Raw genomic sequence first — 24,263 nt, 5'->3', positions numbered from 1 at the left:
CCTCGAGCTCTTTTAGAGCAGTGAAGTCCGCCAGTACCACATCTTTAGTTGAAGGGCTCTTGGGGGCGTGCCAGCAGCACGTTTTGAGGGTGGACAGCGTGCTCGCATGCTCATGTAACTGCTGGAGTAAATGCAAATGATGAGCTGCCGCCCAATTGTCGCAATCGCTATGTCGTAGGACACGCAGTGATTTGCAAACAGATACAGCTATTGCAATCGTCGTCAAGGAGCCCACCCACCTTCCAAAGTCAAGCACCTCGACCGGGGATGAATGAGTCGGAGCTATTATTGGCCATGATTGCATCGAAGCTCCTAGCTCTGTAGCAGTCATGTGGTTCATATTGTCGTCTTCTGCATCGTTGAAATCGCTTCCACCGTTCAGGATCAGCGTCTTGAGTACCGGTAGCCGGAACAGTGGGGCAATACACGGCCATGATATGGTCCGAACGGTGATCTCTAACGTGGATAGATCATTGGTCCATTGCGGTAGTGGAGAACCTGCTGCCAGAATGCCCCGAATGGGTTCGAGGTAGATAGGGAGTTTGAATGTGTTCCCTTTCTTTATGGGGTTCGGAGGATGCAGAGCACGAATAGAGTGTATCTTGGGTTCCAAGCTCAGTAACAGAGCAATGGCCAGGTCTGGTCCATACGGAAAATATTCGTAAGCGAGACGGGGGTGTTGTTCGTGAAGCCGATGAGCCCAGGTATCTTTGTCCAATTTCTGGAGGCATTTCCGCATTTGCTTGTGGGTTATCCTGATAGAACCCTGAATAGTAACCTCGCGAAGATGCTCAGCTAACTCAGGCTCCCGCACCGCGGTTCTGAAGTACTGTCGAACTTGCATGCTGTCGCCTCCATTTTGGCTGAAGGAACTGTACAGGGCTGGTACTACGCGCTGACCGATATCTTTGTTGACGAGGGTTAGTTGGTAGAGAGCCCCTTGCGGTAGGTAACTGCAGACGCTTGACAGGATCTCTTGTGGCAGAGACTGGAGAGGCGAGATACTTTCCTTGTGAGCTTGACTATCCATGACCGTTTACGTTGAGGAGAACGGTTGGTGAAGATCAAGTTGTTCTCATGCGATGTTTTCGCTCGGCTTTTTGACTGGAGAAGTTGTCCAGGCGAAACTTTAGATCCCCTCGTGGCGTAACTGGACGTGCGTGGAGCGAGCATAGTTGGGAGGCGGCAAATGCTCCTGTGTATTTCACTGTGATCTCTGCGGTCTGAGCCATAGCAGCTTTCAGATCTTCCCTGGTGAATCGATTTGGGAGTTCTGGAGGCCTTCATGGGTTCCTCAATTGAGCGATTCCGGCATGGCATGTAGTAAATGAGCGGAATAAATCGCACCGTGACGTCAAGTCAGTCAGTGGCCGTCGCAAAGGTAGTTTCTGAGTATTGGCCATCTTCCGAAGCAGTTTTTGATAACGAATTTGTATGGGTTGTCATCCTCTTAGCCTTCTTGAGTTGTTTTGTTGCGCCCACTGGAAACCTCTTCTTGCCGCCACAAATGAGACAAGTAACGACGAGTACATCTGCCCAAGGCTTCTTACCGCCTTTGCTGGGGTTCTCAATGTTTTGAGTAAGAGTGCGTCCAGGAACAAGGACTGTATTACAGCTTTTGCACATGGAGCGCTTCAAGTCGACAGCCAGCCGTAGCTGGCCTTTCCGTGATACCTGTTGAAGATCGGATCCGAGTTCGAGTGCCAGCGGCGAATGTCGTGGGGTCTCGATCGATCCATTGTCTTTGTCTCCTGCGACATCAGCTGCGACGTCCTCTTGCGTAGCCGTTTGCAGCGTCAGATAGGTGGCTGCTTGGTAGAGAAAAGTCGAGCGGGCGTGCAGATGCTTGTTCGGGATGCCCTTCGTCTTTGGTGCTTTGACCTTGCTCATGATGCTGCGCTGTATTGTCGTCTGGTCTTGTACGTAGCTTACGATTTCACAGATAGGTGATAGAAGATCAGAGGATTTGGCAGTGGTGGGTCGTGATTCAGAGCAGTCCGCTTGCGGCCTAGTGCGCGCCCAGCAAGGCGCCCCGAGCTTTTTACCTCGACATGAGCAACCGGCGAACGCTCTTGTCCACCGCCCACCACGAACCTCTCAAGCCACAGCAACCTCGTCGAATTCGCGTTACCGTGAAATCGCGAAACAACTGCTGATCTCTTCTACTCGTAGCTCTTAGTATAATACCTCGCCTCGGTACCGTCGCGACTCCACTTTGTTTGGCAGCCTTACTTGCGACACGCGCAATCACCGACTCTACACACCACACACACTCCTACACGGACACATAATCCATCATGTCTCACGAGGAAGATCTCATCGACTACTCCGACGAGGAGATCCAGACGACTGATGCGCCCGCCAACGGCAGCGCAGCTGCAAGCAAGGGCGGCGTCACCGCCGGTGATGCTGCAGGCGACAAGAAGGGCAGCTACGTCGGCATCCACTCGACCGGTTTCCGCGACTTCTTGCTCAAGGACGAGCTCGTACGAGCAATCACGGACTGTGGCTTCGAACATCCTTCCGAGGGTTAGTCTAATAATTCCCCTCAGCCTTATCCACCTACAAGCGTCTGTCCATCTACGAAACGAGCACTATCTGTAATGCGGCCTGGTCTGTCTATATTCGAGCAAAGTGGCGAGGGACCGAGTGCCTTCCGCTACCAACGAGCGTCGACGCGCACTGCATTCGCAGGCGCACCGGTATATGCATTGAGAAGCCAGTGGTGCCTATTGGCCCACTACCGTGGTCCCGAAGGACTGGTTTCAGAGGAGGAGTGCATGTTGCAGGTGTACAGGAGGAGGCACACCATTGAGCGTATGGGGAGGATAGACAGACTGGCACGCGCGCTAGATGGAAAACCTCGGCTACACAAGATGGACGGACGCTTCGCTTCCCACGCTTCGTTTCGACCGTTTTAAAGACCATTCTGACATAACGTGTGCCCTACAGTCCAGCAAGTTACCATTCCCCAGGCCATCCTAGGAAACGATGTCCTCTGCCAGGCCAAGTCTGGTCTCGGAAAGACTGCCGTCTTCGTTCTCGCAACCCTTCAGCAGATGGACGAGAAGCCCGAGCCCGGTACCGCCACTATCCTGGTCATGTGCCACACTCGCGAGTTGGCCTACCAGATCCGCAACGAGTACAACCGCTTCGCCAAGTTCTTGCCTGACGTCAAGGTTGGTGTCTTCTACGGAGGAACTCCCGTTCAGAAGGACATCGAGCTCCTTAGCAACAAGGACACTCACCCTCACATCATCGTCGGTACTCCCGGTCGTATCAACGCCCTCGTCCGCGATAGGCATCTCCGCCTCGCCAACCTGAAGCACTTCGTCCTCGATGAGTGCGACAAGATGTTGGACCAGCCCGGTTAGTACAAACCGTCTGTCCTGGCCGACTTCCGCTAACCCTTTGCAGACATGCGCAACGACGTTCAAGCCATCTTCCGCGCTACACCCCAGCACAAGCAGGTGATGATGTTCTCCGCCACCCTCAACAAGGAGGTGCGCGTTGTTTGCAAGAAGTTCATGCAGAACCCGCTCGAGATCTACGTCGATGACGAGAAGAAGTTGACGCTTCACGGTCTCCAGCAGTACTACATGAAGCTTGACGAGAAGGAGAAGAACCGCAAGCTTAACGACCTTCTCGACAGCTTGGAGTTCAACCAGGTCATCATCTTCGTTCGCTCCACTCTGCGCTGCTCCGAGCTCGACAAGCTTCTCCGCGAGTGCAACTTCCCCAGCACTGCTGTTCACTCTGGCATCAGCCAAGAAGAGCGGTATGTACTCAACTGTACTCCACTCGCTAGCTCAAAACTAATTCTTTTCTAGTATCAAGCGCTACAAGGAGTTCAAGGAGTTCCAGACCCGTATCTGTGTCTCCACCGACATCTTCGGTCGTGGTATCGACGTCGAGCGCATCAACGTGGCCATCAACTACGACATGCCCGACAAGGCCGATGCCTACCTCCACCGCGTCGGTCGTGCCGGTCGTTTCGGAACCAAGGGTCTCAGTATCTCGTTTGTGAGCAGCCCAGACGACGAGGCTGTCCTCAAGTCGATCGAAGAGCGCTTCCAGGTCGAGCTTCCTGAGTTCCCCGAGGATGGTATCAACTCGTCCACCTACATGGACAACTAAAATCCGCCCGGACGGAGTGACGGAAAAGGTGCAGGAGAGGGTTCTTTCTTTTGGACAAAAGTCACGATTGACCTTCGGTGCAATGAACACGTAAGCAACGGCGCAAGGTGGTTCTTAAGTTGGTGAAGGCTGTTCTGAATTCCAGTCTTCAAGAGTTATTATCTCGCTATGAGAGGAACCAAAGAAATTGATATGCGAATCTTCTGTCCACAATAACTTCTTTTGCGCAAATGTGATCTCAACGTTCCGACGCTCTAGACATCACGCACGAACATGACAGTGTACCTCGTTCCTTTTTCTCCTACCCGCATTGCTTTGGCTGAGCACGACATTCTCTCGGCTCGGGCAATCGCAGAAGCAGGCCCAACACGCCCTGCTTCCGAAGAGTGCCGCGTGCCAAAGAAGAAATGGAAAGGACATCGGAGTCCGAAGCTCTGTCTCTCTCAGCGTATTCCTAATTATAGGCTCATTCGTGCTCGAGCGTGCAGGCTAGAAGAGGGCTTTTCCCGTTTGCTTCTTCCTCAACCACGGCTACTGCCGCAGTAAGCGACTATCGTCGCTTCAGGGTCTGTAGATCAGTTGTCTGAAAAGGGCATATGTGCATTTTGGTAGAGAAAAGTACAGATGGCTTGTGGATGGGTTACCGAACGCGTGGGACGGGAGTCGGGTGTGCTTGAAGTGTTCTTTCATGGTGTTACCGAGGGCTGAGACGTGATTCTGTAGGGAAAGGCTGCTAGATACATGTTTGCTTGCTCTCGAGGTTGTGCGGGGAATTTATAAGCGGTTTCACTATGCGACAGACGTTCAGCCTACTCTGAGCAGTGTCGAAAAGCTGTGGAGTTTCGTGTTAATGTTCCATTTGGAACCGACCAGTCAGAACACCATACAGCAAACGCGACTACAGATTCTAGCAATGGCTTGGTTTCGGAAACGGCATGATCCTACCATGAGCTTGAAGGCTTCGGTATTTCGTGTTGTGCCTACCAGACTCATGTAATCCTCTTGAAGAACTTGTAAGATAGTCGGCCAATCTTGTAGCGAGGATGATAGAGTCGCTGCGACAGAGACTGTGCTTTACGAATGTAGATCAGGAAACAGCTTCTCTTCTCTAGATCGCGGGCCCCGAGCCGCATATCAGCTATAAGCAAGCCCCCAGTCTATATGTTCACGGGGAACATGTACCGATCTACGAGCCGATACATAACCAGAACATGACATAAGATTCGCTCTCCACTTGGTGTATACTACGTCTGGCTATACTATGGGTATCGCATAGATTACTCATATCCGATATGAGCACAGTTGTTGGTGCGGCAGGTCAGCGGAGAAAAGTTGGCGGGATGCCTGCGGGTTCCATATGCTGAACGCTCTCACGGGCAAGGGCTGCTACCAAAGCTCATCTCGCTTCTGCAACTCCCGTTCGAGCATCAACGGCATGTCCGTACCTGCATATCACATCAATAAGATTTGATAGACGTCAAAATATGGTTGCGGAGCATAGAGCACGGCTGCGACAAGTTCCGAGCAAGCGATACGAGCCGCGGGTGCCCCTAAACGAGACGATTGGTGAAATGAAGATCACTGGTATTTTGTCAACATCAGGGACTATTGGTCTCTCTTTAGCCGACAGACAGAAGTTGGTAAAGTTGGTAGGCGGTGTGTGCGGGAGACAAAGGTTTGGAGGGGCCTGCCGCGTATCGCGACCACCATCCATAAGGTCGGGCTCAACATAAGGCGATGATCACCGCGTTGCTATTTCGATATTTCTATTGCGGAAATTCGTGATGTGAAGATCGACAGCGGCGACCCAGTCCCTTGTTCGGCAGCCGCGCACATTGCCGGGCCGCAGTGGCGCCACATGTCAGGAACAAGAGCAGAGTGACTCGCGTGGCGGGGCGGCGCTCAGGAGCACGAGCGAGGATCTCAGAAGCGGTTAGTGAGGTTGAAATGAGACATGGGTAGCGAAATGTCAGAAGGCTAAAGCCACATAGTTTGTGATTCGATAAGAGGTAACGAGATGCAGAGTCGTGTTTCAATAATGCAGTGACTATCGCGAGACGTCTGTCAAATCGATTTGCTGATAATGGAGCGAGCCGTGTCGCCCCTTTGCAGATGAAGCTTCAGGCAGCGTGTAAAGTGATGGGCAGAGGGGAAGGGATCTATTTTGAGATCGCGTTCCGAAAGCGGTTGCCTCACCGCATATGGTAGGGGTTTGCATTATAGGCAGGCTTGCAAAATCGCAGTCGCCATTTCCCATACATGTTCGATCGCATTCATGTGGCGTCTTGACTGTAGTGTTAGCGCGTATGAATGCTGTGTTAGCGGTTGAAACATCTAGGCTGTCCCGCTCCCCGTGTATACGACGCGTGTTATGGAACATGCTGAGCGACCGTTGGCCGGAACGCGTGCCTCCTAGCTGGACGCGTTTTCCACGTCCACCGTCTGCTAGTAGTTCGACTGCTTCCAACGCAGCGGGAGGATACGAATACGGGATCCCCTGCCCCGCGCGCAGGGAACACCAAAGGCGCGATTGCTTAGCTAGGTTAAGGCGTTAAGCTTTTCAACGTTGACGGACGAAATGGAGTGGTAGTGATTCCCGCCTCCTGGCGCCCGCTGTCAGAGTCACCGGCATCGCGCGGCAACTTCTGTATGTAAGACGTACCATGGTGAGAAAGGAGACCGTGGGCGAGTCCAAAGAGTGGGCTAAGTAAGTGAAGGCTAGCGTTGATGTGATACGTAACGGAAGTAGAAGGAGCGACCACCGAGCAAGTGCAACTGGCAGAGATGAGATGGGCGAGGAAGGAGCGGTCGCGTCTGAAGCGAGATCTCGATCGCAGTGGGTCGGGTGTCGACCGCGCGAGAGCGATGGCTTCGCTTCCAGATAAACTCGCACAGTTTGATTATGTGAAGCTGTTGAAGCTCAGTTGTGCGGGTAGGAATACACGGAGTAGGCGAAGGAAGCAGTGATCATGGACAGTGATTCGCGCATGTCTTGGCGAGATGTCCTATCCAGGAGCAAGTCGCGGATCTGCTGCATGCGGCGATATCACAGGCTGCTGACAGTGGTCGACGCAGCTGGTGGCGTATTAGAATGTGGCAAGAGCGACAGCTAATTATTGGAGTGCAGATTGATGGGTTGCTCAACCTCAGACACGGCGAGCGCTGTGTATTGCTGCTGTTGTGTTGGCTGCTGGCACATGTACCCGGGGCTATGTTGGGCGCTCCAGTTCTGGTCTGATTTTGTAAGCTCGCAACGCGGCTCGGGTGCGGGAAGCAAGTCGAGCCGTGCATTTCCAGTCGGTGGGTTTAGTCGCAGGAAATGGTACGGTAGTGGCTCCGGGCGGCACTGCCGCTCGCGGTGAGGTGGTGGTGAAAAGACCGAGTCCAAGGTACAGCTAGGCCCACTGGTTATTCCACTGAGTAAGGCTGCGCGAGGACTAAACTCGACGGAGCAGCAGCGGGCGTAATGAAGCTCCGAGCAGTGCAAACGGCCCAGGTGGAAATTAGCCATAGCCCTATCTGGGCGGGGCTGTATCTCGGACAGTGGCAGCCCCTTTTAGAGGATTTTCAGGCTGCCCGTTGAGAGATGGACCAAGGATGGGAATTGACAGCGGTCGCACGGCCCCCAGTTCGACGGTGGAATAGGCGTTGGGACGGTCTGGTCTTGGCCCAGACGTAGCGAACGTCGACGTCAGACGCGCGGAGCTGCAGTGACGACTAGCACGCGAGTTTGATTGGGCCTAGCACGGTTGCGGGCTGGCGCTGACGGTGGTGAGTTGTGAACCAGACGCGCGCAGGTGGTTGAGGCAGCGTGCCAGCGCCGTGTATGAAGGGCGACATAAAGCTAGCCATGGCCGGCGCGCTCGACACCAAGCGCGAGGTGCAGCAGGTTTTCGTGATAGGCGAAGGCTTCAGATCGTCGAGTGCATGTGGGCGAAGCGGATCTCCATGGCTCGCCGGGATGATGCCGCGCACGCATCCAGCAGCCAGGGCTTGCGAGGTGGATTTGTTTCCAGCGTGTTTCCAGCGTTTTCTCAGCAAGACGCTTAACAAAACACTCAGTTTGCAGCGCGTCGCAGAGGCAATGGCAACCTATCCGTGATCTGCGTTCGCGCTGTCGCAATCATGAGCACCGTGAGCGCAATGTGCACGCCACGCCGCGCATATGCCTTTTTATGAAGCAAAAAAACAATGACGACGGGCACGGCCCCGCCCATAATAAATCAGCGATGGATTTGGCGTCGACAGCGATAAGTGCAGGGCCTGTGCCCAAAGCATTCTAGTGGGCACCAGCAGGCAGTCAGCGGGATATCAAGCCAGTCTGCGTGGCAGCGCATCAACCTTGCTTGCACTTGCTTGCTTGTCTGCTACCGCTACCGCTACCGCTGCCTCGACACCCAGCATCCTCACCCATCCTCTGTCCTCTGCCCTGCACTGCATCTTTGCTGCCTGCGTCCGCTCGCTTTGTAGAGACTCTGCCGTGGAACCCGCGTCCCGCCGTGCGCTCCTTCTCACGCTGACCCGACGCCAGCAGTCGTGGTAGCTTCCTGACCCTCCGCCGTCTGCGCCCGTCACGACCCAGTCCGTCTGGTCTTGTCCCGTCCTGCCTCCTCACCCGCGCCTCTCTCTTAATGTTCTGCTACGAGTCGCCCCAGTGATTCATCTCCCAGGCCGCCGCACACTCGTTTCCGCTACTATCTTAATCGATAATTCACCTGCCGCTGTCCGTTGTTGCCCGCCAATTGCGCTACATCGAAGCGCGCTCCCAACGCCAACTTTTTGGCTCTCCTCACCCTCACCACACCGCCGCTGTCGCCTGTCACCTCGCGGCCCACCCTAAGGCGCTCCCAACATGGCTCCAGCAGTCCCCCGATTACGCATTCTGTCAGGTGCGTCATCTCCCCGCGAGCGTCGCACGGCAGCCGACGGCTCCGCTGCCCTCGCACACGCTCTGCTTGTACCATATACGCCGCCCATGCCTGCTCTTGCATCGTGGGCGTTGGGCCGCGTCATCACAGCGCCCGAACAACTGCTGACTCTCTCCAGTGGGCGGTAATGCCGTCTCGGCCTTCTTATCATGGCGACTGCAAGCAACCAATGCCTGCGACGTCACCCTCGTATGGAAGTCGGGATACGAGAGCGTTGCCCAGTACGGCATATCATTCAAGTAGGCCCTCCCGCCACCGCACCTGCTCCGGCCACTCACTAACCGGCCATAGATCCGCCCTGTACGGCAACGAGCGATTCAAGCCCCATGCTGGTAAGGCAACGAGCTCACGGTTATCCTTGACGTACAGCTAACACCCTCAGTCGTCCGCACACCCGAAGATGCCGCCCATTCTTCCAAGCAGCCTTTTGATTACGTCCTCCTTTGCGTAAAAGCCCTACCCGATGTATACGATATCGCCAACATCATCGAGTCGGTCGTCTCTCCTCAGCATACGTGCATCCTTATGAACACTACACACAGCCTTGGCGTTGAATCCTATCTCGAGCAGCGTTTTCCCACAAACGTCGTGCTTTCATTGGTATCGGGAGCAGAAATTTCGCAGCTCGGAGCTAGCGAATTCGAGCACAAAGGCGCGACCGACATCTGGGTTGGTCCTGCCAACAAAAATGCCAACATTCCTGCGCAGATCCAGTCAGACATGGCCGAAGCCCTGGCCATGACATTGAGTTCCGGACAGGTCGACTGCAAGGTCTCGTCCAACATACGACAGCAGCAGTTCGAGCGAATGATAGGGTATGTCATTTGTGCCATGGTCGCACATCATCAACTAACGTTCCACAGTCCAATCGCTTTCCACCCTGCCAGTGTCGTATTCGAGACACCCAACCACGCTGAACTCATGGACAAGGTCGGCGTGCGTGCTCTCATCACCGGAGTGCTCGATGAGATGATCGCGCTTGCAAATGCTTCCAACTGCACATTCCCCGACGATTTCCGCGAGACAACGCTTCAAGAGATGACCCGTCCAAAGGACAACAACAGCACCATGTGGATGGACTTTGAGGCCAAGCGCCCGATGGAAATCGAGACGTATCTCGGGTCCCCTCTCAAGATTGCACAAGAAACTGGTGTCGCCGTGCCTCGGATCGAGACGTTGTATGCCACACTCCATCACCTCAACATCGTCAATCGAACACGCCCAGCTGCTCCAGTTCCCGCCACACAATCTCCTCAAAATGGCATGCAACCCCCTCCCAGACAATCTTCGGCGCCGATGCCTCGTGGGCCCCCTCCCCAAGGGCCCATGATGAACGGTAACGGTATGAAGGGCGGCCCTCGCCCGGGAAGCCGTGCTCCGTCAATCAACGGAGGTCCTCCAATGATGCGTCGTGGTCCGCCCCCGGGCCCCAACGGTTACCCCCCTAGGATGAACGGAGGTCCCAACAGGCGTCCCTCCTTCGAGGACCCCGGCAACCTTGAGGAGTTTTCCCACCTCATGCTCTACGACGACATGGTTCCAGACGGTGCTGTCAATGGCGGTCCCTATGAGAGCGCCGGAGGCTCTTCCAACAACCTGGCACTTCGCGAGAGAGAACTGATGCTTAGGCAGAGAGAACTCCAGATCAGAGAGCAGGAGATGAACATGCGAGGCGGACGTGGCGGTCCAATGGGTCCCGGCCCTATGGGACCTCCGATGGGTCCTCCGATGGGTCCGATGGGTCGTGGTCGGGGACGTCCTCCGCCACCCCCATCAATGGGCGGATTTGATGACGATGATGACGATGGCGATGACTTCTTCGATCCCATGGGCGGTCGTGGAGGCCCAATCATCGACCCCGACAACTTCGACATGATGAGCGTCACGTCGCGTCGCAACCGCTCAGCACCCAGCGCCAAGCAGATTCGTCAAAACCCTGAGGGCGCAGGCTTCGCGCCTGGACCAAACCGGGGCGGCAGGGGCCCATTTGGACGTCCGGGGATGAACAAGAATCGGAGTAGTGCTCGGTTGATGGCAGATGTTCCTGGTCTCCACGACTCTATCATGAACAATCCCCTCATGGGCTACTCCTCCGACCGCTACGGACACGTCGATCGCGGTGCTATGGGCGCGCAATCCAGAACCAACTCACTGACATCGGCTCGTCTAGATGAGCTTTCAGGGGGCGCAGGCTACGGTGCTTACCCTGCACCAAACGCCCGTCGCATGAGCCAGTCACCTGGCAACCCGCTCAGTCCGGGCCCGCGACCCATGGGCCGACCCTCGCCGCCAAACGGCTTCAACGGCATGCCACCAAACGGCATGGCTCCCAATGGCATGGCTCCTAACGGCATGCCCCCAAATGGAATGATTCCTAACGGGCGTCCATCGCCTCCTGGCATGAGGCAGCCCATGCCACGAAACCCTGGAAACGAGGTGGCACCACAACAAGTTGAACAACACGCTGGGGTGAGCAATCTCTACCCGCCCAAGTCTCGTCCCCAAGTTCGCAGTCTGACTGGAAGCGCATCAAATAGTTCCGCTAGCGCAAAAGCAGTAGATTCCACGGAAAACTCTGCGCACAGCAGCCAAAGCAGCCTTGGACCCCGTCCCCCGGTTGGCGTTCGGTAATTGGGATAATGTTCGACTTAGATTTGGCGGCCATCCGTTTTGAATGTTGGCATCTGGCATGGACACTGTTTCAACCTCGACGACATTGGCGAAATCATCTACTGGTCCTCACTCGACACACATCCTTTCTCGTCTAAGACAGCTAGCGAAGCAGTCTAGACGTCTCTTTCGACACCTTTTTCCACAAACACGTATACGCACCGAAGCATCACCATCCGGCCGACAAGACTCTCCATGGCGGTCCGGGAGGCTTCATGGACAGCCAGAGGCTCGTCCAGATGGTGGATGTCCTAATGACGAATAGAATTGGGCCGGCAAGGGACACATTTGACGTACACAAACCGGCCTCGCACGACTGAAGCCTTTGCTTTCGGGTTTTCTCTTTTGTCTATATCGTACATACTTGTAGAACGCTCTTACGGCGGCGGCAACAGCCTCCCTTTTTCTCCTTCACACACAGACTGTGGCAGCCCGCTAATCATGTTTTCCTTGTTTGCATGGGTTTTATGCTCAGTGGAGGTTGGGTTATTTCCCTTTACCACTTGTTTGCTATACTACGGAGTTTGATACATGCATATGGATTTTGCTTGCTTGTACCTTGTCATTCATTTTTTCCTTTGTTTGCCCCCATGGGCTTATCCTATTCCCAAGTGCTGTGTATATCTATCATAGCTACACAAGCCGTAGCGCGTACCATTTTGAAGGCTGGATGGAGAAGCATTTTCGTAGTTGAGCATATGTAGGCCGACGAGCACAAAAGCAAGCAAGACGTTCCTTTCTCCTGACTATGTTCCCCCATGTTCTGTTCGTGACTGGCGAGATGTCCTGCCCGAGCTGATTTCTTGTCAGGGGAGGCAAGAGATTAACAGAGGATATCAAGCTGTTGCCAAGTTCTGGGCTCTGTGATTGTGCGGAGACTGCGTAGTGCCGTAATTCCGGAATCAGCCGCCTACGTAAATCACGGGAAATTGTGCACGTGCTCAAGCTCCTCACTTCACGATGCCGACGGCTAGGTCGCTCGTTACTTTCACTAGCGCAGCGTGCCGTGCAAAGAGCTTCCGACAGAGAGGCAATGCTCTCGTCCCGCCTTTAAACCAATTGCACGTCCCGGGAGTGAATTTGACTCGTATCCCAACGCGTTGGCATGCAAGTGATGGTGTTCATGCATGGTAATTGCACGCCCAAGCTTGCCTACCCCTCGTTCTCCGTCATAGCTGGACAACGCGGGGCAGAATGAGCATCAGCTCGCTGTCACGCCCCAATAAAGCCACGCGCCCGCTTCAGAGCCCGACACAGAGCGCGCGACCCGATCGCCCAAGACCTACAAGAAGTCCCTTCGCGACCCACACGGTAGTCACCGTCCTTGTTCTGCTGCTAGCGCTGGGTACCGGTTTCTTCGCACCCCACTTCTCCAACGCCGTCTTACGCACTGTTATCAACAAACAAGTTCCCTCCTTCACCCTCCGGAATCCAATCGTCCTCCAGGAACCGAGTACTTGCCCGAAGCCTGAGCAGCAGGTCGAGTTTGTCGGTACCTTCAACACCCAATACAAGCGCAGCATGACACTCGCAGACCAGGCGAAGCGCGTCGCCGCGGAGTTCGACTTCGACGACAATGCCGTCAACAAGGCCGTCAAGGAGTTTATTCGGGAGATGGGTACGCACGAGAATATGGAGTGGGCAACTGGTCACTGACGACGCGCAGACGAGGGTCTAGAGAAGGAAGGCACTGAGATGAGCCAGATCCCGACATACGTCACTGCCGTCCCCAATGGCACGGAAAAGGTATGGGTCCTATATGCGCCGGTCTTCACCGTCATCTAATGCTGTACAGGGCCTCTACATGGCCGTCGATCTCGGCGGGACCAACTTCCGCGTCTGCTCTATCGAGCTCCGCGGCAACACCACCTTCTCCCTCACCCAGAGCAAGGTAGCCATCCCCCGCGAGCTGATGGTCGCGAAGACATCGAAAGAGCTTTTCTCCTTCCTCGCGAAACAGATCGAAGCCTTCCTCAAACTGCACCACGAAGAACACTACGCTGGAACACTCAGGCGCAGAGACGGAAAGGCAGGCGAGCCAGAAGATGAGGAGATATTCAACCTGGGCTTCACCTTCTCATTCCCTGTACACCAGATCGGAATCAACAAGGGTATGCTGATGCGCTGGACAAAGGGCTTCGACATTCAAGATGCGGTTGGCAAGGATGTATGCGCTCTGCTGCAGCAGGAGATTGACGAGCTCCACCTCCCTGTCAAGGTGGCTGCGTTGGTGAACGACACTGTCGGAACTCTCATGGCGCGCTCATACACTTCGCCCGGAAAAACTGGCACATTACTGGGTGCCATCTTTGGAACTGGTACCAACGGAGCCTACGTTGAGAAGCTGGACAAGGTCAAGAAGATGTCAAAGGACACCAGCGATGGCGCATACGACAAGTCAACCGGGGAGATGATTGTCAACACTGAGTGGGGCTCGTTTGACAACTCTCTCCGCACTCTGCCCAACAGCCCCTACGACGTTCAGCTTGACAAGGACTCTGTGAACCCTGGAATCCAAATGTTCGAAAAGCGCGTGTCGGGCATGTTCTTGGGAGAGCTTCTACGTCTTGCCCTGCTCAGGCTCATCAAGGACCCCAATGTTCCGCTTTTCACTGACGACAACTCGTCTTCAAACGATGTCCACAGCACCACTCAAATTCACGACGATAGCCCGATATGGAAGCAGTGGGGTCTCGACACTAGCTTGCTCAGCGTGTGCGCTGGCGATGACAAGCCTGGCAACCAGATGCTCCGACAGGAACTTGATAAGTATAAAATCTCCGCCGCCAGCAAAGAGGACGCAGAAGCAGTCCGCGAAATCGCTGGGGCAATCGGTCGCCGCGCGGCGCGTCTTGCTGCCGTCGCCATCGCCGGTATTGTCATCAACACAGGTCGTCTGGACAAGTCCTCGGGATCAGCTACCACAGAGCAAAAGTCAGGCATTGAGCCTGCACGTGGGGATGTCGAAGCCACTGAAGGCGACGAGATCGATGTCGGTGTCGATGGCTCGCTCGTTGAATTTTACCCCAACTTTGAGAAGTACATCCGTGAGGCGCTACGTGCGGTGCCCGAAATCGGTGCAAAGGGCGAGAAGAGAGTCAGGATCGGTATCGCGAAGGATGGATCCGGTGTTGGTGCTGCGCTCATTGCGCTTGTTGCTGGAAAGGTCAACGCCCCACAGTAAGTGTTGTTGCCTGGGGCATCCATGATATGACGACTTAAGCATGTTGGATATATAGCACAAAAGTGCCTTCTTCTGTAAATGGATCTGGGAGATGTGTAATTACATCTAACAACATATAAACTTGTTCTCTGGGTTTCGCTCGACGCTTTAGCTGTGAGGCATGCGAATAACTACATTCTTTGTTCATGTTGCCTGTATGGTTCCTTTGATGGAGCAAATCGATGACGCATAATGCGTGGACCCACCCCACCACTGCTACCAACCATTAGGTAAATCGTTCGCAGCGTGACCCCGTGGAACCGGTTAACATTCTTTGTGTCAAACTTCCTTTGGCAAACTTCGACTTCGCAGATGTGCCGTAGTTGCGTTGAGTACTAGTATTATCTTACGTGGAATTTGCTCATCAACAAATCATAGCCCGGCTGGCACAATTGGTTAGCGCGTGAGACTTTTAATCTCAAGGCTCAGGGTTCGAGTCCCTGGTCGGGCGATGTTCTTTTTGCTCATGCACGCTACGGTAATGCTCACAAAGTATCGGAACGAAACAGTCTTTTTGCTCATGAAGTTTGTATGGAATGCTAGGTTTGCAGACGGTAGGTACATCAGTCGTAGAAATATTTTTTTTACTATCAAGCACAACTTCTACAACCCCCAACCTGATATGCGTCGCGCAACAACTTGTTGTTCGTTAAAGATCTATAAAATTGACTTCTCCTTGTCAAGTATGTGCTGTTTAATCACCTTCTTCAACTGATTCGCAGCGTTCTTGCTCTGATCCAACAGTGCATCGCGGTCTAGGTTGAGCTTTTTCATTCTGTCCAGCGCAATAGCTGAGAGAGAATGCCTACGTCGGTCCTGATATTCCTCGTTATCAACCTGTTGCCAAGTTCGCACCTGGTCGTACGGCAAGAAATCCGTGAACACGGTATTCGTTCGGTGGAAAGATGGTCTGCGGCCGTGACTTGGATGTCCAAGTGTGTTATTTTGATTGGAAGCTTCGTCTGCGCTTCTTGTAAGTGACTCTGCACCCACCCCATCTATTATCTCTATGAGTGCCTTTTGCGCTGTATCTGGGAGCGGCTTGCGTTTGATGAGGAATGCCGTTGCGCGTGGAGATGGTCTGAGGTGCAGCTCGCCGTCTAAAGGTGAGGTAGGCTGTGGTGGTGCGCCCGTATACCCAGCCTGTAACACAGCGAGGTTACTCTCCGTCAGCTGCTTTACGCTTTCGAAGCGCTCGATGAAACGAGTCTGCCTAGGCTTTGGAGGCATATCGGCGTATGCAGTACGAAACGATTGCTCTGTGCCGGAAGACTCACTATCATAGTCGTTTGACTCGCTTGATGTTCTTCTCATCAGCTTACCGGACTCTGAGGAGTTCAGCTCGCTTGATGGCGTGGTAGAAGGTCCATGGAATGCTGCCATGGCGGTTTCGAAGTTGGAAAGTTGAAGTCGACGGGAAGTTTGTCGTCGTCTTGGTGGATATCTTTCTGAGTAGCACCTGAGACCCTGCAGTTGAAAGCGCGCAGTTGCGTTGAAGTGACTGGAATGTGTTTTGATCCATTGTGAGGGAGGAAGAATATGATAATATACCATATGTATGATCCAGGTGATTCCGCTGCGTGATGGAACTCTGTGCTAGCGACAGGTACTTGTGCTCCGACTGTTTCACCGCTTATTTCAGCTGAACGCGGCTTTTCCAGTACCCTCGCCTGGTTCTAGAAGGCAAGTATCTGGCTCCTGAGACGTCTCACTTAACGCAAGAGGTCGGTACCCATGAGTAGAGAAGACCTAGCAGGTTGAGAACGTTGAGTTGATACAGGCGAATCTTCGGGTTATGATCCTGCACCTACTTACTGGTGATATTCGCGTTTCCGTGCAATGTTTGTTTGCCCCAATACGTGATCGGCCTGGCTCTTTCACCTTCACTTTCTGACTAGGTTAACCCGGATCGTACTATTTCTAAACATCGACACCTACTCCCCTTTCTTCCACATGCACGACATGACAGCCATCTATACCAACATCAAGCCTCTACCATGGGTCGAACCGAGTTTTGGCTTCTCATCATAATCGCGGCACTCGCTCTGTACATCCCATACTTTCACCTCAACGCCTCGATAACCAGAGTCAAAAACAAGAATCGTTCATCGCGAACACGCATATCCAACGGATTTGACTTTCATGGTAAGCAACCCCAGGACACAATGACCAACATCAGGCTCTGACGTTGCTGCTTCACCCACAGATCTCAGGCAGGTGACTCTGGATAACAGCTGCACTATCGGTATGATGTGGGTCGGCGACACTCGTGAGGGCTTGCGCAACGATCCTGGTCCCATGGATAGGGAACCCGCGACTGCTTCAGTCAGCATCTGCGCCCCGGTACACTCTGGATGTCTCCAGTACGTCGACAAAGAGGTTGGGCGGTCACCGAATGGGCGTGTGATGGTGGTCCCGTCGACCATTGTTGGTCTAACCAGAGAGAATGAGGACATGGACTGAGTAACGGAGGGTGATATTGGAAGAATCTTCGTCAGCTGAAGTAGTTAGTCTATTTGGATTCCGAGGAGACACATGTGTTGGTAACGGGTTTATGGCTCGATCGATGGACGGGTTTTTCCTTCACTGAGTAGAATGCTAAATGATAGATCCATTTGTTGAAGCGCAATCGCTGTACTGGAAACAATCAGATCTTTGCTTTAGGATGGAATGTGATGAAGAGCGCGATCAGGCGTCGACGTGTGGGCTGCCAAGCTAGCCCACCACTTTACGCGTCGGCCGGACGCGTCCAACTCACCATCCACCGATAGCCGCAAATTCACGAACAACACCACGACGTACCCAAACAATGGCGCTCCTAGTAGACAAGCATAGACCGCGCAATCTTGAGGCGCTCAGTTACCATCCCGAGCTTTCAGATCGTCTCCGAGCTCTTGTAAGGAAACCTTTAAATGCCCCATCGATTGCGGCAACTAACGCAACATTGTGTAGGCACAAAGCGGCGACTTCCCACATCTGCTCGTATACGGTCCTTCCGGCGCAGGAAAGAAGACGCGCATAGTCGCCACACTGAAAGAGCTCTACGGCCCCGGTGTCGAAAAGATCAAGATCGACGCGCGCGTCTTCCAGACTACCACGAACCGCAAACTCGAATTCAACATCGTGGCTTCCGTATACCACCTCGAAATCACACCTTCAGATGTCGGAAACTACGACAGAGTGGTCGTCCAAGACCTGCTCAAGGAAGTTGCACAGACACAACAGGTCGACTTGGGCGCAAAGCAGCGCTTCAAGGTCGTAGTGATCAATGAGGCAGACCATCTGACGAGAGATGCGCAGGCGGCGCTGAGACGTACTATGGAGAAGTACAGTCCCAACTTGCGATTGATTCTGCTCGCCAACTCTACGAGCAACATCATCGCGCCCATCAGGAGTAGGACGCTACTTGTGAGGGTTTCAGCGCCTACAGAGACCGAGATCTGTAGTGTGTTGAGCAAAGTGGGCAAGAAGGAGGGATGGAAGGATGTCGAGAGTCTGAACCAGAGGATAGCGAAGGATAGCGGGCGAAACCTGAGGAAAGCGCTGTTGATGTTCGAGGCAGTGCACGCTCAAAAGTATGGCTTCATCTCCTTCTACACCCCCAATCTCATGCTAACGTGTCAACAGCGAGAAAATCACAGACCAGACGCACATTCCACCGCCTGACTGGGAAGCACTCATCCAGCAAATCGCCCGCCAAATCGTCGAGGAGCGATCTCCTCAACGCCTTCTGCAAGTCCGCGCGTCACTCTACGATCTGCTATCGCATTGCATCGACTCCACGACCATCATAAAAACGCTTACCTGGAAACTCATACCAATGACGGAAGATGCGCTGAAGCCTGAGGTCATCAAGTGGGCAGCGTTCTACGAGCACAGGTGTAAGATGGGCGCCAAGCAGATCTTCCATTTGGAGGCTTTCGTCGCAAAGTACATGAGATTGTACGAGAGGTATGTACTGGACTCCAGAAAGTCAGGCCTACACTAACAACTGTCGCAGCTACGCCATGGGCATCGATTTCGATTCATCATAGTCGTGCATTCACACACATACGGTCCAGACGTGGAGGAAAAGTAGATAATGTGTCATCATACCAGGGTGTTCTGGCGCTGCAGAGCGCGTCTCGCGTTCGGCGTTTGGTGGTTACGTCATAGCATGGAGCTTTCCCCATACCTCGAGTTTCTGAGCTTCAATACCACTACCACCTCACACAATCCAAATTCTTGTACACGTCCTCCGCACACAAATCTTTCCATACCCACGAAGAACAGTTCCATACGTGCAAACATGTCAGACAAACTCATGGACACCGAGCCCGGCGGCGAGCGCCAGAACCAGTACGAAGGCGTTCACACATTCGTTGAGCCTCACACGAAGGAAGCCGGTCAACTAGGTGGTATGACTTCCTCCCTCTCCCTGTCAATGTGCAACTGCTAACCAATGGCTTCCGCAGATCCCTCAACAGGCACCTCAGTCAACAAGAAGACCTCCGACCCCGGCGCGCCCAACACCCAAGGCATTACCCCCGCAGACAAGATTCGATACGGACAAAGTATCCAAGAAGGCGGTATGGGTGGTAAGACAACAAGCTCAACGGGCCAAGCGAACGCGGAAGGTACGTCAACGGCAAATAGATGTTGTAGTTGTGCATGGCAGGCTAATCATGAGCAGGTGGATTCGGCGGTACTGAGGCGTTGAAGGACGATGACGAGAATGCGGCGAAGCAGAGGAGAGAGCAAGGGTACGGTGGAGACAAGGATATGGACAGGACTATCGGCGCATAGGGGCAGAAAACTGGGCTTCACGAAACAAACGATGTGAGGACTGCATGCAAATCGACTATGATTGCTTGGAGGATGGCATAGGCTCAAGCAGGGCATGGACACGTACACTACTATACATTGATGATACAACTTGAGCATCCTGTCTTAGAATGCTCGTCTTATCATCAGTCCCAAACGCCATCGCTATGCAGCCAAACCCGTGCGTTACTCATACAAAAAGCGTCTAAGAAAAAGGAGGGATATCTGAGCAGAGATCAAAACCAGATCGAGAAAATGCAAGAACCTTCCACACGGGCTAATGAAGCCAACCTCAACGTCTTGTTGCATCGTCAGCCCTCTGCTCGACCTTAGCCAACTTCCTCGCCAACGCTCTTTCTCTTTCCATGACACTGGCTAGTGTGTCACCTCTCTTCGTTATTCCTCCCAGATCCGGTGCTCCGGTCGGCATCGTGCTGCCCATGTCTCCTCGGCTGACCCCGTTTCTACTGCCACCACCCCACGCACCAAGGCCCCATCCTCCGCCTGGAGCTACAGTCGGCCTGGTTGGCTCCCTGCTAACGAGCGCACCAGGTCCATGGCCATACATGCTGACCCGTTGTACCTTTCGAAGCCTCGACAGACCGTATACAGCGACAAAGAAGCCGAAGACTGAACACCAGGCGCTTATACCGAAGAAACCAAGATCGGACTCTTCGATGAAGTTCTTCAAGTTCATACCGTATAGAGCGGCGACGAAGGTTCCGGCTGTGATCGCGAGGGTAAGGATCGAAAATTTGAGGTCGAGAAGCATGAGGGAGTTGCGGTTGGCGTCGAGAATCGCTTTGACGCTGTGGAGAGTTAGTGACAGGAGACTGTACGAGAAGAATAGACCACATACATCTCCTCGGTGTTCCTGATGCTCGACACCAAGTTCTCAGCTGCTTGAACGATTTCGTCGGCGACCTTGTGGTAAGATTCCAGGAGCATCTCAACTTCCGTGTGATCGTCGTCTTCGCGCGTCTTTCCCTCAGCCTTCTCAGTCAAGTACATGGCGCTGAGATCATCGTCCGCTTCCAGCAATTCTTCGAGCGCATTCCTGACTAGTCGTGCCTTTTGTTCGAAACTACCCAGCTTCTTACTGTAGATGAGCAGGTACCGCAGCTTGTCCCTGTCTATGTCTTCTTCCAACTCCCTGAGAACTCTCACCACCGGCTCACTGACACCTTCGAACTCCTTCTCCAGACTCAGTGTTACGCTTATGAGGACAGCTTCAAGTGCTCGGAATTCGTAGGCGAGGGTGCCGTTGACTGTGGACTCTTTCTGGCGGAGTTTGAGATCGAGGTCGTACATAAAGACAGACTGCGACTTTGAGTCGGTGGTGCCGTAGGCGTCGAAGACAAGTACGCGGTTGTGCTTGAGGAGGACACGAAGGTTGAGGAGGTTTATCAGGATCGCAGACGGCCGGACGAGAATATGTGGGAGGAGCGAGGAATCGATTTTGCGCAGATCGCGAGGAAGTAGACCGTACTACTCTCAACTATCAGTCATGCATTCTAGGCAGGTCCGTTTCAATGCGTACCTTAGCGATCAGCTCGCTCTTCTTGAACTCTCCGCTAACAAGGGTGACATTGCCGTGTTCGTCAAGTTCCGTACACCGCATCTTGAGCTCGTTCGTAGGTCGCATTATACGCCCCAGGCTGCTGCCGAACCCTGTTGTGCCTGACGAAGTTTCCTCTGGTGGCGGCTGCGGTGCTTGCAGTTGGGCCAGTTTTCGCATCTTTGCTGAATTGAAGATGTTCCACCCATTGTTTGAAGGTGTCGTAGAGAAACTGCGGTGGCCCTGAGGGTCTACGTCTCGAATTGAAAGAGCCGTAGCCTGTGGAACGGCAAGCGAAGTCTCGATGACTGATTGTGAAACCTTCCTGGCCGGGAGACATTGCGAAGTTGCGAATGTCCTACTGCCCTCTCTCCTCTTGCAACTTTGTGTCTTTATCCTGCATGTTACATCTCCAGGAGCCCATCTCGTCCCAGGATTCGTCCCATACCCGCGTCGTTGCTGGGTTACTCGTGCGCATTGCGCCAGCGGTCGGTCGAACGCATTGGTGACTTGGGCCCTCAGGAAGCTCAGAACCGACGGTGATGGGGCGGCGACTCTATGAAGCAAAGTAGGCTTCATAACTTTCCATACGTAGAGTTCCGTATACGGCAGCGATCCATACGGTCGTTGTTAAAGTTGTTCGAGAATATCGCTCACGTCTCGCCCGCACGTCATTGGCGTTCGGCGATCTTGGAAAATCATTTTGCGCTAGTGACGTCACGTGCGGCCGCGTTCATTCTCGTGCGTCGTTCGCAAACCATGACATTGCGAACACAACGTCCGTTTTCTGCTTTGGGTATACCCCTATCGATGGCATGTCGCATCCGATCTATAACGCGCTAATAAGAACCCATCACATAACTTCTCGCAAGAAAGTGGCCAAGCTGAAAGCTGCTGCATCCAACTGTCATATTTACGCTCTACTACGGTATGGTGGCTGTCCAGGCATCATGTATTGCCAAGGCTCCGAAGCAGGTGTAAAGGAATGGGTAGCAAGTGTCCAGAGACTGCGTTACAAGGATTTCCAACTCGTAAAGAAGCCTGCCGGAAAGGAGGTCGAAGGGAAAGAGGCGGGAGACAACGTCGCGTATGGGAAATTAGAAGAAGTGGAGAGCGTGAAAGACTTCGGAGTTAGTATGCAGAAGATGAGTGTTTGGAATTGGTGGAGGAAGGGTATGGGATACGTGGGTGACGACTCAAGCTTCTAGGTATTAAAATCTACCGCAATACCAGGTCACTAGGTATACATCGCCTTACAATCAGCGAAGGGGTTGGTAAAGGTACTTCCACGATGCATGAAGTTATTACCTCAGATCCGGTGGCGAACAGACGACTTCGGGGAAAATGGTATCGTTCAAGCTTCTCTCACCTGCCTGACAGCTTCGGCTGTTGCTAGCTGATCGTCCGACCGGTAATATATATACCTACCGCCTACTTGGTCTGTTCCAGGACTCTAACATCAACTCTACCCTATACTTTCGAGTATACAGTATCGACAAAGCATCCCTCAAAAACCATCACGAGTCTTCAGGCCATCTACATCATGACCACACCATCAAGTGCTGTCAGCCCTAGCGATAGCCTACAAGATACATCAGATGCTCAATCCACTCTTGCAGCTGCAAACGACGACTCCATATTCGGTAGTGGGTGTTACAATGGAGAGTCGCTCGAGTTCCATGATGACCCACTTGACCTCCAGAACAAGAGAAAAATTACCGATCCTGGCCTCGAAATCGTTACGATCGACAGGCAGTACGATCTGACCCTGATCGTAGGGTCTCCGGAGCACGTTGATGGTCAAAAGGCCTATCAAGTCAACAAGGGTGTCTTTCGACATGCTAGCAAAGCCTGGGACGCCATGATGAGCGGCAACTGGGCTGAGAGCGACATGTCCGAGATCGCCTTTCCTGAGGATTCAGCCTATGCCTTCCATATTGTCCTCCGAATCGCTCACTGGCAACTTCAAGAGCTACCTGCAACGCTGTCACAGCAGGAGCTGGTACAGATTGCAATCTTGTCCGACAAGTACGACCTCGAGCGTCTCCTACATGCTGCAGCCGAGTTGAAGAACTGGATCCAACAACACAAAGACGGTGGCGTGTCTTGGCCTTCCGACATCGATCTTCAAGACTTTACGATGATTACGGCCGCGTTCGGGCTCACGGCTGACTACGAATACCTGATCAATAAGCTGGCCATGGAGATCTCCGTCGATAAAGACAAGCGTTACTGCGTGGTACACAATGATAAGCTAGTGCATGTCCGAGCTGACTTCCCCGCACGTATTCAAGGTGAGTACACAGGCCGAGATCAGTCAAGGGAAAAGGATTGAACACCCTGGAGCTTACGTTGACGTTGGATCATCTACTTTGCATGCTTTCATCTTGATGTAGGCTGCAGGTCTGTTCCGTTTTTTTCCTTGCACAATGCCTTACTTTTGCCATCTCATAGATGCTAATCCTTCATATAGCTCAAGCCGGTCAAATCCGTACCGCCGTACTTCAAGAGCTCCTACAGACATGCAAAACCGCCTTGCATAACACTTTCACCAAGGATGTCGGCAAGTGTGGATCGAAACTTTGTCCATTGACCCAATTTGGCTTGACGACTAAAGTCTTGGACGCCGCAGAACTTTATCCAATTCCAGACAATTTGTCTTCGATGCATCTCAGTGTCTTGGCATACTGGACCTACTTGAATAACACAGGAATCGATTATGACGGTCTCCTACCACCCCGCTGTCGGGTCGCAAAACTCAATTGCGTAGGAGACTACGGCATTCTGAAGGAAGCTCGCGAGATCATCAAGCGCTACGCCCATCAGGATCTTTGGGCCGGATGGAAGGCCGTATGTATGTGTTATCCTTTGACTATTACCTCCAACTAATGATGGGTAGAAGCAATACATCTGATCTGATGCCATTCGTTTCTATCCTTTAGCC

The 24,263-nt window shown here is 53.3% G+C and overlaps 9 protein-coding genes and 1 non-coding gene across 10 annotated transcripts; 7 read left to right on the top strand and 3 right to left on the bottom strand.

Moving 5' to 3' along the window:
• Positions 1 to 1,359: 1,359 nt before the first annotated feature.
• On the bottom strand, positions 1,360 to 1,890 carry J4E93_010120 (uncharacterized protein; the record flags this gene model as incomplete). Its single annotated transcript, XM_049348005.1, has 1 exon — positions 1,360 to 1,890. One exon carries the CDS (start codon positions 1,888 to 1,890, stop codon positions 1,360 to 1,362), a length of 531 nt encoding a protein of 176 aa, XP_049194738.1.
• Positions 1,891 to 2,297: 407 nt separating this feature from the next.
• SUB2 (Suppressor of the cold-sensitive snRNP biogenesis mutant brr1-1) lies at positions 2,298 to 4,137 on the top strand (the record flags this gene model as incomplete). The annotated part of the gene is made up of 4 exons (XM_049348004.1): positions 2,298 to 2,529; positions 2,953 to 3,369; positions 3,418 to 3,778; positions 3,831 to 4,137. The coding sequence occupies 4 exons, from the start codon at positions 2,298 to 2,300 to the stop codon at positions 4,135 to 4,137; spliced, it is 1,317 nt and encodes a 438-aa protein (XP_049194737.1).
• Positions 4,138 to 8,989: 4,852 nt separating this feature from the next.
• On the top strand, positions 8,990 to 11,696 carry J4E93_010118 (uncharacterized protein; the record flags this gene model as incomplete). The annotated part of the gene is made up of 5 exons (XM_049348003.1): positions 8,990 to 9,026; positions 9,184 to 9,304; positions 9,357 to 9,397; positions 9,448 to 9,880; positions 9,929 to 11,696. The coding sequence occupies 5 exons, from the start codon at positions 8,990 to 8,992 to the stop codon at positions 11,694 to 11,696; spliced, it is 2,400 nt and encodes a 799-aa protein (XP_049194736.1).
• A 1,233-nt stretch (positions 11,697 to 12,929) lies between these two features.
• On the top strand, positions 12,930 to 14,919 carry J4E93_010117 (uncharacterized protein; the record flags this gene model as incomplete). Its single annotated transcript, XM_049348002.1, has 3 exons — positions 12,930 to 13,353; positions 13,402 to 13,481; positions 13,531 to 14,919. 3 exons carry the CDS (start codon positions 12,930 to 12,932, stop codon positions 14,917 to 14,919), a joined length of 1,893 nt encoding a protein of 630 aa, XP_049194735.1.
• A 416-nt stretch (positions 14,920 to 15,335) lies between these two features.
• Positions 15,336 to 15,409, top strand: J4E93_010116. Its single transcript has one exon. It is a non-coding gene; the product is annotated as a tRNA-Lys (tRNA).
• Positions 15,410 to 15,615: 206 nt separating this feature from the next.
• Positions 15,616 to 16,241, bottom strand: J4E93_010115 (uncharacterized protein; the record flags this gene model as incomplete). The annotated part of the gene is made up of 2 exons (XM_049348001.1): positions 15,616 to 16,167; positions 16,236 to 16,241. 2 exons carry the CDS (start codon positions 16,239 to 16,241, stop codon positions 15,616 to 15,618), a joined length of 558 nt encoding a protein of 185 aa, XP_049194734.1.
• Positions 16,242 to 17,767: 1,526 nt separating this feature from the next.
• On the top strand, positions 17,768 to 18,992 carry J4E93_010114 (uncharacterized protein; the record flags this gene model as incomplete). Its single annotated transcript, XM_049348000.1, has 4 exons — positions 17,768 to 17,854; positions 17,911 to 18,533; positions 18,586 to 18,909; positions 18,959 to 18,992. The coding sequence occupies 4 exons, from the start codon at positions 17,768 to 17,770 to the stop codon at positions 18,990 to 18,992; spliced, it is 1,068 nt and encodes a 355-aa protein (XP_049194733.1).
• A 254-nt stretch (positions 18,993 to 19,246) lies between these two features.
• Positions 19,247 to 19,743, top strand: J4E93_010113 (uncharacterized protein; the record flags this gene model as incomplete). The annotated part of the gene is made up of 3 exons (XM_049347999.1): positions 19,247 to 19,355; positions 19,413 to 19,574; positions 19,631 to 19,743. The coding sequence occupies 3 exons, from the start codon at positions 19,247 to 19,249 to the stop codon at positions 19,741 to 19,743; spliced, it is 384 nt and encodes a 127-aa protein (XP_049194732.1).
• A 310-nt stretch (positions 19,744 to 20,053) lies between these two features.
• Positions 20,054 to 21,499, bottom strand: MRS2 (magnesium ion transporter; the record flags this gene model as incomplete). Its single annotated transcript, XM_049347998.1, has 3 exons — positions 20,054 to 20,570; positions 20,621 to 21,249; positions 21,302 to 21,499. The coding sequence occupies 3 exons, from the start codon at positions 21,497 to 21,499 to the stop codon at positions 20,054 to 20,056; spliced, it is 1,344 nt and encodes a 447-aa protein (XP_049194731.1).
• Positions 21,500 to 22,862: 1,363 nt separating this feature from the next.
• J4E93_010111 (uncharacterized protein) lies at positions 22,863 to 24,173 on the top strand (the record flags this gene model as incomplete). The annotated part of the gene is made up of 2 exons (XM_049347997.1): positions 22,863 to 23,613; positions 23,793 to 24,173. Coding segments are annotated over 2 exons (1,132 nt in total), but the record flags the coding sequence as incomplete, so codon positions are not given.
• Between the last annotated feature and the right edge of the window lie 90 nt (positions 24,174 to 24,263).

The sequence above is a fragment of the Alternaria ventricosa genome (assembly GCF_023758065.1).
Source record: "Alternaria ventricosa strain BMP 2768 chromosome Unknown scaffold_27, whole genome shotgun sequence".
Lineage (NCBI taxonomy): Eukaryota > Fungi > Ascomycota > Dothideomycetes > Pleosporales > Pleosporaceae > Alternaria > Alternaria ventricosa.
This window is presented reverse-complemented; position numbering and strand designations above follow the sequence as displayed.